The 14,733-nt window shown below is 37.7% G+C and overlaps 2 protein-coding genes across 2 annotated transcripts in view; both read left to right on the top strand.

Annotated features, from left to right (window-relative positions):
- The window catches only part of LOC307166773 (uncharacterized protein), a 419,028-nt gene that overhangs the window by 242,292 nt on the left and 162,003 nt on the right, over positions 1-14,733 (top strand). The window lies entirely within an intron of this gene.
- LOC307166774 (uncharacterized protein) overlaps positions 1-14,733 on the top strand; it is a 125,102-nt gene that overhangs the window by 89,489 nt on the left and 20,880 nt on the right. The window contains exons 4-6 of the mRNA XM_079885411.1: positions 4,674-5,084; positions 6,389-6,796; positions 8,716-9,126. Of these exons, the coding sequence (XP_079741537.1) occupies positions 4,674-5,084; positions 6,389-6,796; positions 8,716-9,126 (1,230 nt within the window). The remainder of the gene's footprint in view (positions 1-4,673; positions 5,085-6,388; positions 6,797-8,715; positions 9,127-14,733) is intronic.

Below are 14,733 nucleotides of genomic sequence, written 5' to 3'. Positions count from 1 at the left end.
TTAGTTAAGGTGCGTATAGATTTAATTCTGCGTAACTTTCCAAAAGAAAAGTATACATTGTGACTTCCGAGGGGCCTAACTTCAACACCTGTAGGCATTTAGTTCATGAATCTGGAGCGCTGTCCTACTTAGTTACAAGGAAGACAGGTAGGGGGCGCTACAACAATATAATGTGAGCTCTGTAGATTCCCCTCAAAACTTAAATTAATTAAGTCTTCTAGTTAGAAGGAATAAGTCACGTCAAGTTTGCAAATGAATACCATCTTGGTTTATTACTTATAAAATTTAAATGGTGAAATGTATCTACATGAAGGTCAGTAGAAGGTGTCTCTAGCTTCCTGAAAACATCAAACACTTCTTACAACTGATTTTATACAACTTATTTAATCGTTCATATTTAACTAATTACCTAATCTCCTATCTTTAAACCCTAAATATTCTCATTCCTTATTATTTACAAATATTTTTTTATTGCTGCTCCGTCAACTCCTTCTGACAGGACGTAGTAGTTAAATATTCCCATAGGTTAGCGTTACCTCTGGCCACATTAACAATGACGATGGATGAGACAATGTGAGACGAACTGATCGTCGTATGAAGTTTTCTCTGTGCTCCCAATTTAAAACATTTACGGTATTAACGTTATTTGTCATTTTGATAAAGTTTTGGCTAACTATAAACAATCTTCTAACTACTGAAATAGCTACGTGCCTTGTCAGTTTAGCGGAAGTCGGATGACAAAATGATTTTCTCTCAATTTTCTCAAGTTTGCTTTCACTTTAGACATAACCGACTTTGTTTATGTAAACCTTGTGTGTATTTAACAGTATAAGCACAATAAGACTCGAAAGATAACTTAACTTAGTCCAGTATCCAGGCGCTCGTAGACAGGCTTAGTGCATGTGAGCTTCACATGTAGGCTACGCGCTGAGAAATGCATGCGTTAGAACAGCGCATCAGCACGCGAATTAAATGTTTAACCGACAAGGCATTAAAGCACATGCAAATTATGAACTTTTGTGAACTGCAGTGTCCCGTTCCGCTGTGTTAACATTTTATGTGAATATACGTCGCGTTGTTCAGTATGTTGGGACAGAGGCGCCAGAACAGGGGCCGTATTCACAAAGCATTTTATCTTACCACTAGGAGTACTCCTAAATCGCACTAAAAGATTTTAGCTAGGAGTTTTCTCTTAAAAGTTATTCACAACGGCTTTCAGACCAACTCTTAGTAAAGAAAAATGACAACTCCTAAACTAAGAGTGAGTCTTCGTTGCTATGGATGACGTCATTACTCATGCACGAGCTTGACTGAAGTGACCACCTTGATTGGCTGATGATTGTAACGCGGGAATGATTCCAAACACCTCCCCTACGATGATGAGTGACAGGTGACAGGTCTGAGAATGCGTGCGCTACACAAGTAGTGCGAAGGACGGAAGATGATGAATAACTGAATAAATAGCCTAAATGAATAAAGAGTAAGGCAAAACAAATAGCCTAGTAGCCTAATGAAACATATGGATTGATGCAATATCTTTGCAACATTATTGAATTAATCTGTCACTATATGCCTCTGCCTACGTTTGCAAAGAGAAGAACATTTTAATTTGATTCACAATGAAACGTTACAATTAGTTTACATGCAATGAGTAGCCTAGTTTTGGTTGTTGTTGGTGGCGTTATTGCATCCCTAGTTATGCCTACAATGCAAAATTGTTCCCTCGCGATTGGAAGCTCCTGTAGCCGCCGCATACGCATTTCAAAACATCGCAACGTGAAATGCCACAAAAAGCGGTTTGTGAATAGGTCTTAGTGAGTTAGGAGTCCTCTCGACTTCTTTTAAGCTGTCCCAGGCTTAGGTGCTACTTTTAGGGCTAAAATGCTTCGTGAATTACTCTTAGTCAAAAAAAATTAGGAGTCCTAAAGTTACGAGTGACACGCCCATTATTTTTAGGAGTTGCTCCTAAATTTGCCAGTTAGGAGCTACTTTTAGCCTTAAAATTCTTTGTGAATACGGCCCCAGATATAGATAGATTTCCGATGACGTCACATTTCTCCCGCAACTCCTTACGGCGCCATCTTGTGTGTCAAGTGGGTCAAGCCAGAGAATGTCAAGCGTTTGTGTTACGGAGCATGATAATATCCTGAATCGGCATTATTCTGAACATGAAAATCATACGATTATTCTCCGTTTGGCTGGAGTTAATGTTCAGTGCTGCTCTTGTGAACATTTAGAGGTTTTGTGCTCTGGAGATGTGACACTTTATCTAATCATTTCCAAGATGGGCTAGCTAAATGCGCTAACGTTAGCTCTCATCGGCTGTCAAATCGCTGTACCCAGGCGGCTACTATCGACACTGCCCTTGAGAGGTGTTGGCTGGGCAGAAGCACACTCTGACGATTGTCCACCTTCATCACTTTCTCTGTGGCCACATCTGCTGGTCGAGCCAGAGGCAGAGGCTACACCTGGAGCACATCGCTCCGTGCCTCTGCTCTCCATCTCTCTCCTACACTAAATTAGTTCGGAGCGTTGTGTTGTTGTTTTTTTTACCCAGATGGTGTTGTCTTGACACTGAGTCTAAATGTACCGTATAATAAAGGCTGTGCAGATATCAGCCGCCTGGCTACAGCGATGTGAACCGCCAATGCAGGGCTCCAGACTAACATTTCCACGAGGGAGAGAGAGCAAGACAGCGCTTAGTTTGGAGACGGTGAATTCTTGTTTACACTTTCGCCTGGCTCCGAAGAGAGAGAGAGAGTGCGCGCGCGCGCGACCGGCTCTCTCTCTCTCTCTCTGCTCGTTCTTTCAGTTAAACATGCGCCCAGTTCATCTACATTACTCACCGATCAAATAAGACTTTGGCGGGACAAAAATTCACTTTGGCGGGCGCTAAAACAAGTTCAATGCAGGAGAATTCATGCGTGAATTTAACTGAGTAGTACATGACCATGCACTCGCACAAATGCGACCATATAAAATTTTAACTCGCACATTCTAACAAAATAATTGTATGCTTCCAGAGACTTTCTTCCTCTTAATTCGTCAAAAGTGTACGCACTAACGGTGTGGATGAGATACTTGGCAATGTCCATTTCCTGAATATCGGGGTACGCCGCAGGATTAGCCTACATAACCAGTCCTCTTTCGACATTGTGTAAGGATCCTTTCCATCGATATAACTCAATTTCTCATCATATCTTGCCTGGCAAACATCGTCTAATGTGTCCCTGTAAATAACCTTCACCTTGTCGCCAGGTTTGGAGAAATGTGTCATCGTTATCTCAACACAAAAGAGTCAAAAATACTTTATATTAACTGGCTTTCTATTAATGCAGCACAGTGGCTTACTGACAGCTTTGACACACAACATGGCGGCGCGCCGCAGAGGATAATGGGTAATTCGCGAAACGGAAACCCATCTATAGGCTAATGCACGATTCTACGATATTTCTTCAAAAGCAGATCGTGGAGACATTTTAATCGTCCACGATCAAAAATCGTCATATCGCACACCCCTAACTGGTTTACATTTTATCGTTCCCAGTTAAGAGTGTGGCAACAATCAATCGTACTATACTTGACAATGTGATAGAAAAAAAAAGTAATCCATTTTTTACTTTGAATCAATATTCCTCAGAACAGCTATTCTCACTTTATCTTACTCTGACTCTGAAAGAATCTGGACTACTATTTAGTCCAATAATGGTCACGTCCAGTTTAAACACAGTGTAACAGCGGTCAGTTGGTCAGATTCTGGTGTGCTGATATTTGTGTGCAGCCCAACTTACCCATCCTTCAAACACATTCTCTGACATTACATTCACTGCATGTGCCACCGTCAAACCCATGAATGACATATCACTTAACAATTAGTTATAGTCATGTGCCTCAACAAGTGAAGACATAACATAATGATACATTTGCAAATCATTAGTTAATGATTAATTAAAGCAGACAACTGTAAGTTGAAGTACATAGCTTTAACCATTTAACGCATTAATTTCCTTTTAATTGTTATTATTTAATTGAATTAATGCATTATAACACAATTAATTAATAGCAATTCACATATTACTCAATCTATTAATCATACAGTATCTTTATTAGTTGCTGATGCAGTAATAATTAATGGTTTAGTTCTTCATGAGTCATAAATTAACACATGATTATCTGTGGATTAGTTAAGCAAGAATTAATGTATATTAGTGTACCAGTATTGTAAAGTGTTACCGCTTTATTTATCAGCCATGTTTTAAACACCTGTACTTTCCCCAGATAGATTTTTGGAAACAATTTATCTTACACGTTTATTAATGTCTGTGACTGTAGTCAGATTATTATGAAAGTCATTTTGTACTTTAAGGCACTTTATACTCTTATATATAGTGTTTGTGTTTGTAACTGAGCTGCAGTAAAAGTCCACAATGTGCCTGTAAACTAAACCAAATATACATTTTGGAGTTATACTCTTACAAAGAAAATGTATATGCGTAAACAATTATGATCATAGATTTAAGAATCACAGTCTTACAAAAAAAAAAAAAAAAAAAAATGACACGTGTTGCTGCCCATTTCTAATTTAGGCTTAAATTGTCAAATATACAATATACTAAAAATATATGTAAACATGTACTTCATACAGTGCTAAATCATGTTTATTCTTTCTTTAGATTTGTTAAACAGAATAAAACATCTGAATCATGGGAGAAAAGAAAGAGATTAATACTGGATTTGTGTCTGCAAGCTGCTGTTCTCCATAAAGAGACAACAGAAGAAACTGTGAAGAAACTGCTGTCATCTGTGAATTATGGGAGATGTGATTTCCTGCTGGATCTGTGTTCACATGTGAAGGACTATGAGACTCAAACAGGCAGGAGTGTCCTTCCAGCATTACAGCCAGTTTATCAGTCAGTATCTCCTGCAGTCTGGAGAATAAAGCTCTCAGAGAGAAAGAGCTCCATCCTCCTAGAAGTGCTGAAACTCCAAACAGAGAAGAAACCAGTAGAGCTGATAGACTGGACAGATGAAGAGAGTGAAGTGAGGGGATTCCTCCAGTGTCTGCCCTACATCTCACAGTTCAGGTCTAGATACTTTATATTTTCAATTAATTGTTATATTTGTCAAAATCAGTCAATGAAGCCATTATGAGTAATTCTGTCTTTGTAACGAAGCAAATACAAGCTCTACAAGTGAAATAGTTTTACAGGTGCAAATTTGTTTTAACTGGTTTACATTTTATCGTTCCCAGTTAAGAGTGTGGCAACAATCAATCGTACTATACTTGACAATGTGATAGAAAAAAAAGTAATCAATTTTTTACTTTGAATCAATATTCCTCAGAACAGCTATTCTCACTTTATCTTACTCTGACTCTGAAAGAATCTGGACTACTATTTAGTCCAATAATGGTCACGTCCAGTTTAAACACAGTGTAACAGTGGTCAGTTGGTCAGATTCTGGTGTGCTGATATTTGTGTTCAGCCCAACTTACCCATCCTTCAAACACATTCTCTGACATTACATTCACTGCATGTGGCACCGTCAAACCCATGAATGACATATCACTTAACAATTAGTTATAGTCATGTGCCCCAACAAGTGAAGACATAACATAATGATACATTTGCAAATCATTAGTTAATGATTAATTAAAGCAGACAACTGTAAGTTGAAGTACATAGCTTTAACCATTTAACGCATTAATTTCCTTTTAATTATTATTATTTAATTGAATTAATGCATTATAACACAATTAATTAATAGCAATTCACATATTACTCAATCTATTAATCATACAGTATCTTTATTAGTTGCTGATGCAGTAATAATTAATGGTTTAGTTCTTCATGAGTCATACATTAACACATGATTATCTGTGCATTAGTTAAGCATGAATTAATGTATATTAGTGTACCAGTATTGTAAAGTGTTACCGCTTTATTTATCAGCCACTCTGCTATCACCAATAGTTTTAAATGCCTGTACTTTCCCCAGATAGATTTTTGGAAACAATTTATCTTACACGTTTATTAATGTCTGTGACTGTAGTCAGATTATTATGACAGTCATTTTGTACATTAAGGCACTTTATACTCTTATATATAGTGTTTGTGTTTGTAACTGAGCTGCAGTAAAAGTCCACATTGTGCCTGTAAACTAAACCAAATATACATTTTGGAGTTATACTCTTACAAAGAAAATGTATATCCGTAAACAATTATGATCATAGATTTAAGAATCACAGTCTTACAAAAAAAAAAAAAAAAATGACACGTGTTGCTGCCCATTTCTAATTTAGGCTTAAATTGTCAAATATACAATATACTAAAAATATATGTAAACATGTACTTCATACAGTGCTAAATCATGTTCATTCTTTCTTTAGATTTGTTAAACAGAATAAAACATCTGAATCATGGGAGAAAAGAAAGAGATTAATACTGGATTTGTGTCTGCAAGCTGCTGTTCTCCATAAAGAGACAACAGAAGAAACTGTGAAGAAACTGCGGTCATCTGTGAATTATGGGAGATGTGATTTCCTGCTGGATCTGTGTTCACATGTGAAGGACTATGAGACTCAAACAGGCAGGAGTGTCCTTCCAGCATTACAGACAATTTATCAGTCAGTTCCTGCAGTCTGGAGAATAAAGCTCTCAGAGAGAAAGAGCTCCATCCTCCTAGAAGTGCTGAAACTCCAAACAGAGAAGAAACCAGTAGAGCTGATAGACTGGACAGATGAAGAGAGTGAAGTGAGGGGATTCCTCCGGTGTCTGCCCTACATCTCACAGCTCAGGTGAGAGTCTCATGGGGAAAATTACACTCATAGTTTGATTCAGTTTATTTTAATGATGTCATTTAAATGCATGTCAGATTCATTAGTGATGTAAGCTTAATTTCTATTGTTTTAATGTAGCTGAAGATTTTGGCTGTAAGACTGTAAGACAGATCTGTTGTTTTGATACCTATTCATTTTTTAGTTCTACTGTTTACATTCACTTGAGATGAAACTGACTGCATTTACATTAATATTGAGCCATGAAACACACTAAGAAAACCATTTGACCTTGACATGATGTTTGTAATTATTTAAAATTTTTTACTCTATTTTAAATACAGTTATATATTCATAAAGATTATTTTCAACCCTCATTTTGACCTTTTGTCACAAACACTCGGTTTAAGTGCTACATCTCCTTTAAGGCTTGTCAGTAAACGGCCACTGTTATGATTGGCTAAGGTCATTTCATAGGAAAAAGTATCAGAGCCTCCAATATTGCATGTGAGTGTTTTAAAAACATCCATAAATATAAAACTGCATTTACAAGCAAAGCATTATGAATTTGTTTACATTTGTTTTGTTATGAAATTGTTTACTTTCTCTTTGCGATGTGCTGCTGTCAGATCCAATAGAGTTGGCATTGTATCTTTCAATAAACGTTTCTTTCCAAACTGCATTAAATTGCACCTGATTACAAAACCAAGTCTGCAGTGAAATGATCAGAACAAACATAATCCTCCAACATGACCCTAGACATTGTTTAATAATAAACCATCCATTCGTTCCTAATGCTGGAGTCCTTCAGAAGGCTGTGCAGATCTTCCCCAACATCTTAATATTGAACTAGTTTAAAACTTGCAGTAAGCTTCAGGTGCCTGTTAACATGAGCACCTCTATAGTCTTGGGTGACCGGCTCTCTCTTTCTTGTCACTTCATTGTTCTCCACTGCAGGACAGGTTACCAAAATGGTAAAGTAGGCGTTGATGTGTTATTGTGGAGTTGGTCAGATGAAAATATCTTCTATAATCTAATGTCACAATGTGGAGGAAGTAGAAAACAAGTAATCTGGCAGCTTGGTTTCAACTTGTGCCTATTTTTGGGGGGTCTGAAAATTTTTTTCATTGTAGAATGACATCTTATATGTCAAAAGATCAAAGAAAATTTGATTCCTCATTTCATAAATGCTTTATTGGTTAACAAACATAATACTGTGGCTTATTCACCAGAGAAAAGGGGAAAATGTGGCCCTAATATCGACTTTGGGAACTAGGGATGTATGACTTAGACAAGAAGTCTCAGCTAGGCAATACCTCTTCTGAAACGTGTTGGTCTTGTGTTGTGGCGACACTGGATCTGGCAACACATCTGTTTGTGATCAGCGGTTCTGTGTTTCCTGAGTTTATAATGTTTTCTTCCACACAGCGAGACTCACAGCTGGTGTATTAATTTATTTCAGTTTCTAGATATCTGGGGAATAAATGGAATTGGTTGACAGTGTAAATGCAGCCAAAGTGTTTATTAATGCATCAGTAATGGTGGAGCAACCTTCTGTCTGACAGAGATTTACATTAACAGCAACTGAATCTGTTAATTAAATTAATAATGTAGAACTTGTGGTTCAGGAAATTATTTAAATTACTGTATTTGTTTCATTATGTTTCAGTTATGCACTTTTTTTTTTTTTTATGTAATTGATTTCAACTTGTGTGTTTCCATTTGCCAATAATCATTTGATATTTTGCTACAATAAAAATGCAATTCCACCTCAGAGCAAAACTGAAAACTAAAGATAATTATTAAAACATCTGTTCATCACTTTTCACTTCAATTACACTGACCTTAGGTATTATCTGACAATCTGTTTTATTAATTTTAAGAATCTTTATTTGTCTCCTTTGTCATCTCTAACTGAATCTTGTTCATTCTTTCTTTAGATTTGTTGAACAGAATAAATCATCTGAATCATGGGAGAAAAGAAAGAGATCATTCATACTGGATTTGTGTCTGCAAGCTGCTGTTCTCCATAAAGAGACAACAGAAGAAACTGTGAAGAAACTGCTGTCATCTGTGAATTATGGGAGATGTGATTTCCTGCTGGATCTGTGGTCACATGTGAAGGACTATGAGACTCAAACAGGCAGGAGTGTCCTTCCAGCATTACAGCCAGTTTATCAGTCAGCTCCTGCAGTCTGGAGAATAAAGCTCTCAGAGAGAAAGAGCTCCATCCTCCTAGAAGTGCTGAAACTCCAAACAGAGAAGAAACCAGTAGAGCTGATAGACTGGACAGATGAAGAGAGTGAAGTGAGGGGATTCCTCCAGTGTCTGCCCTACATCTCACAGCTCAGGTGAGAGTCTCATGGGGAACAGATCAACCATGCTTGATTATTGTATTCAGTGCTCACAATAAAATGAATGAAATGAATGTACAGTGTATGTTAGGAAGACAATATATATGTGAACATGAACCAGAATTGAAAACACTAAGTTGCAAAAACTTCTTAGACTAGTCTTATACTTATCTAATTATTTTATTCAAGACTGATCATAACTGTTTTAAAAGAGTTACATAAAGATGTATATTGGTGTAATTTGAATCTGAAAAGTAAGTCTGATTAGCCCTAACTAACTGCTAGTTGTTCAGACTAGTTCTTGTGCAGTGTTGGGCAGTAACTAGTTACTAGTGATGCATTACAGTAATATTGCTTTCTCTGGTAACTAGTAGTGTAACTAATAACATTTATTTTTTTGTCACACTTGCTAATGATTAGAAATTCAAAATTCCAATCATCCCTTTCAATTTTCATAATCGTTGTTGTGTGTGTGCGCTCATGACTTCACCAACGCAGCAAGCTGGCTTTGTCTGAAGATGGAGAAGCTCAGATCATATAGCGGCTGAAAATACAGCCTTTATTTTCATTTTTCTATGTTGCTGCTTTATTAAATAACAGAAGTTATTTAATAAAATTGTGGCTTTTCATCAGTTTGAGACAGTTTTACTCTCCGTTTATTTGAAACTTTCATGGATTCACAGGCTGCAAAAATGATGCAATTATCAATTTTTGGAATTTTTTTTTTAATAATGAGTAAATTATAATTTTTTTGAGTAACGAGCCCAACACTGTTGTCATGACACAGTTTTAACTAAGCATCTCTGGTTATGCATCTGGCCGCTGACAGTGTTGTAAGTAAATCTGTTGTTCAAATCCTTCTCTCACTCTTGTTCAGTCAGTCTCTGTAGAGATTGATTTTGTTCATGTATTAATAAGTCTCTGATAATTTAAATAATTAAATAAGTCTCTGATGTCCCCAGAGTGTGTATGTGAAGTTTTAGCTCAAAATACCCAACAGAATTTTATTTACAGCACGTTTAAATCATAATTTTTTGGGTCTGTGAAAAACGCACTGTTTTAGTGCTTCTCCTTTAAATGCTAATGAGCTGCTGGTTCACGGCACAGGGGGCGGAGCCTAAGCAGCCGCGATCAGAGCCAGAACAGGGAAGATGATAATAATAAAACAGACAGTCACAGTAATGGTGTTCATTTCGACCATAAAAATGCCTACAGAGTCAGAGAATATATGCTGTATGGAGTTGGAACAGGTATAGTTTAGTTTAATTACGATTATAACCTATTTGGCATTGCTTGTATACACTATTAAAGCAAGCCTGCTGTAGGACTCCGTCTGACGATCTGAATTGACTGTTCGCAAAACCCCGCCCTCGAACGGTCCTCGTCCAATCCTAGCTTAGCAACTGTAACTAAGGAGAAGGACCTCCGTCAAACATTGCGATTTCAGCACATGGTGAAACGATGCGCCTATGGCACCTGCAAGCCTGACACTAGGTACCCCAAAAGTTTAGATGGAGGGGTCGTTTTTTTCGCCTTTCCAAAACCCAAGACCCAAGCCGAAAGATGCCGACAATGGATTAAGCAGTGTGGGAGACCTCACTCACAGCTAAATGCCTCGAAGATTAATAAGCATACATATGTCAGCGTATATAATATATAAGCGTCAGTCACGCCCGTTTCACATATACTCCGTAGTCCGTTAACAGTGCGTTTTTTTTTCCGCACCCATGTTAAAGGAGAACTCCGGTCAATTTTAACATTGAGCTCATTTTTTTGTACATTTGGAGTGCTGTCAATACAGAGAACAACGACAAAAATCGGTGTTGCCTACACCGAGTTATTCTATTTTTAAAATTTGCACCCTGTTGACTTCAATGGGGCAAGTACTAAACCTGCTTTTAGCCTCTTAACATCCTTGATGTGTCATTACAAGTGCACAGAAAATGTGAGTGATTCCTTCTGAGTGAACACGAGTGAGTCTGACTGCAGTAGATGTGAAAGAAATGTATAAAAATGATGTTATTTAAGCCAGCGCAAATACCTTTGTTTACATCCTGTTTTTCGGTTGAAGTCCAAAGTAGTCGATTGCAGAGTTCACACGCATAGGTTTAATACCTATGATCACGCGCGTGAACTCGGCAATCGACTACTTTGGACTTCAACCGAAAAACAGGATATAAACAAAGGTATTTGCGCTGGCTTAAATAACATCATTTTTATACATATCTTTCACATCTACTGCAGTCAGATTCACTCGTGTTCACTCTGAAGGAATCACTCACATGACCTGTGCACTTGTAATGACACATCAAGGATGTTAAGAGGCTAAAAGCAGGTTTAAATATTGCCCCATTGAAGTCAACAGGGTGCAAATTTTAAAAATAGAATAACTCGGTGTAGGCAACACCGATTTTTGTCGTTGTTCTCTGTATTGACAGCACTCCAAATGTACAAAAAAATGAGCTCAATGTTAAAATTGACCGGAGTTCTCCTTTAACAGGTAAAGCTTTCACACTGCAAGCGGATGCTGCAATCGTTTCTGCACCGAGACTATTTTTGCTGTGCTGCACGTGCTGAATTAAAGTGACAGCGCATGGTTCTTGGTCAAAACGAACACAGATTGACATGAAAATATAATAATCTCACCATAAATGCATTTAATAAAATAAAATGTAGTAAACTCACCATAGCCTAAATGTATTTTTGGACTTGCAGACTTGGAGGAGTTCCGTTTGCACACAACACAAGCACACACACACACGACTTGTTTAAATACATTTATATTAATAAATAACAATACATTGTTGTTGTACCAGCAATATCTTCAAGTTTTGTTTTTTACTGTATTAATCTCAAATGCCATGATTTGCCAATGCATGAGAGTAACAGTTACTGGCACCTTTTTCCCCCACTTCAAGCACTGGCCTCGATTGTTGTAATATTCCCGTCTTTGCTTATTTTAACATTTTGAACATATCCCTCCACTGCATATTGCAGCCCTTTCTGTCGTGCTCTGGAGGATATGTCTGCTGCATTACTCCAAAACAATCACTTATACCGGTATGGAGCTCAACCCAGCCATGTGTCTGTTTCTCAATTGTTTGACGGGCGTAGTAACAATAACTAGGGGGCTTGGCTTTTGCGAACGGTCAATTGTCTGAATGATGACACAAAATATACTGATGAGTTTAATAAAGTTTACTGTATGTCACACAAAAGATGAAGCATCAGTTTTTCTTCAGAAAATCACTGTTAGAGCTGAGTAAACAGTATAAGAAGTGCATAAGTAACTTACATAAATTTCTGTAGAGTTAAGGGAGCATTTTCTTTGAAAACAAAATGAATCCACCTCGTCTTCAGTGGCTGGCAGATTTCAAGAGTAAATAGAGAGAGCTATGTGAATGAATACATCCAGCTACAACACCTTCAACGCTTGGGAGATGCTTTAACGCTTCTCGTGAGTGCATTGCTGCAGCAATGGCTGATGTGTACAACTCGCAGTGAACTCGATCAGGGCGGGTCTAAGTTATAACGGCAGTGTCAGTCAACACTAGTGGGCGGGGCCTGTGGTTTTAGTGATGTCACTAAAGCCACATTCTGAAAACAGGTCGTTTGGAGAGACTGCTTATGATTTATGGGGATTAAAGGGGTGGTAAAACATGATTTCACTTTTGTAACTTTAGCTAGTGTGTAATGTTGCTGTTTGAGCATAAACAACATCTGCAAAGTTACAACGTTCAAAGTTTAAAGCAAAGGGAGATATTTGCATTTAAAGAAATCAATTTCTAAGAACTACAGAAACGGCTGATAGGGACTACACGACATTCCTGTGGGCTTGCTGACATCACTAAGCCCAATATTTACATAAACCCCTCCTCTGGGAACACAATACATAAAGGGGGCGAGGCCATTTTATGTTGCTTTGGAAAAGAGTTGTTGTGGTAGTACGTTAGAGTGTCGTTGCCGCTATGCCGTCGAAACGCTGTTATTTTCACCCAGATTGCAGGTCCACTTTGTTCAGTTTTCCTAAGGACGGCTACAATTTATTTTTAACTCGGCCCCTCATAATTATAATCCAAATGTTGCTCTCTGTGCTGCACATTTTCCGGAGGAAAGCTTCCTCAATCTACGCGAGTTCAATGTAGGCTTCGCAAACGGCTTGTCCTGAAAAATCGAGCAGTTCCAACTTTAAAAACAGAAGCTGTTGTTTTCGAGCCACAACCTGTAAGTATGATTTTTTCGTTGATGTGTTTTCCTGTAATAGTTCGTATTGTTAATTCATTGTACGTTGTAGCGAGGAAGTAAACGAAGGACAACGCTGCTTGTCTCCACAACAGTTTGTTAAATGCTAATTCATACTTATTCCGACAAACACATACAAACTTCTGTTTAATATCACCAGCGCAGGGAACTTGAAATGTTCGTGGTTGTTGTCGTTTATGTGATCAGTGTAAATTATTCTTCGATTATAGCTTTTATGTATTGTTTATCTACATGCTTGTTTATCTACAGGCATGCTAAACATAGTTTGTGTTTGATTTTGCTACTGTTGTAAAGCCAATGTTTAGTGTTCGTATTGGGTTAATAGTTCTGGCGACAAATATTTAGCTACAATCGTTCTAAATATACAAAAGTAACTGTCATATAACGATCACAATAGATCTGCATGCAGTTTAAAAAAAACATACCTTTCTGAAACGTCCTTTAACAGCCGTTCTTGAATCCTGCTCGATCCTCTCCACTTACATTCTCTGGGTCTGATTCGGGCTCAAACTGGTATGGGAATATTAACGCCGTTGTTTACTGAAGCACAAACTACCGGTGAGGGTAAGGGGCGTTTCCGAAACAACGTGCACTTGGCGGTTAGCGAATCACAACACACTGGGCCAGCTAACCAATCTGAGCCCATTGCGTATTTTTGAGGGCGGGGCTTCATAGAACCCGGAATCATCCGACCGTTTTTACAAGAAGGGACAGAGCAAAATAATGGTTAAATATGTGAAAAATAATGCGAATTTTTACAAACGAAGCATGAACACATGTTACAGTGAACCCCACAAACACAATCAAGCCTTTGAAAAAGGTTTTTTACCACCCCTTTAAAAAAAAAGGAGTGAGTGGATTTTTATCACTGTAGGGTGGTTGTGTACACACACTGCCAACACACATTTATGTCCAAACACCATTACATACAAAAGTGAATTTTGCATAATAGTTCCCCTTTAAAGCACGAGCAAATAATGAACTTTTGTGATTGCGAATAAGTGCACAGTGTCCTGTGAGTGTAACTCTACCGCTGCATTAACGTGTGATGTGAATGTAGGCCTACGTCGAGTTTTACAGTATTGGGACTGAGGCGCCAGAACACTGCAGCTGATAGAATGTGCGCTGTAGTGCGATACTACCATATTTTAGTTTCCATCCTTATTTTGTTTCCACAATAATGTTAGTGAGTAAATCTACTGAAATTGCCACCATAACAGTGGAGTGTGATGTGTAAGATGTAGGGTTACCACATCTTTAAATTACTATTAGTATTATTTAAGTTAACATAATAAAATACGTAGACCTACACCAAAAAACTAGTTGAGGATAAATTCGTTA

The sequence above is a fragment of the Squalius cephalus genome (assembly GCF_949319135.1).
Source record: "Squalius cephalus genome assembly, chromosome: 11".
Lineage (NCBI taxonomy): Eukaryota > Metazoa > Chordata > Actinopteri > Cypriniformes > Leuciscidae > Squalius > Squalius cephalus.
The sequence above is the reverse complement of the archived record's forward strand: the minus strand, read 5'-3'. Positions and strand labels throughout refer to the sequence as shown.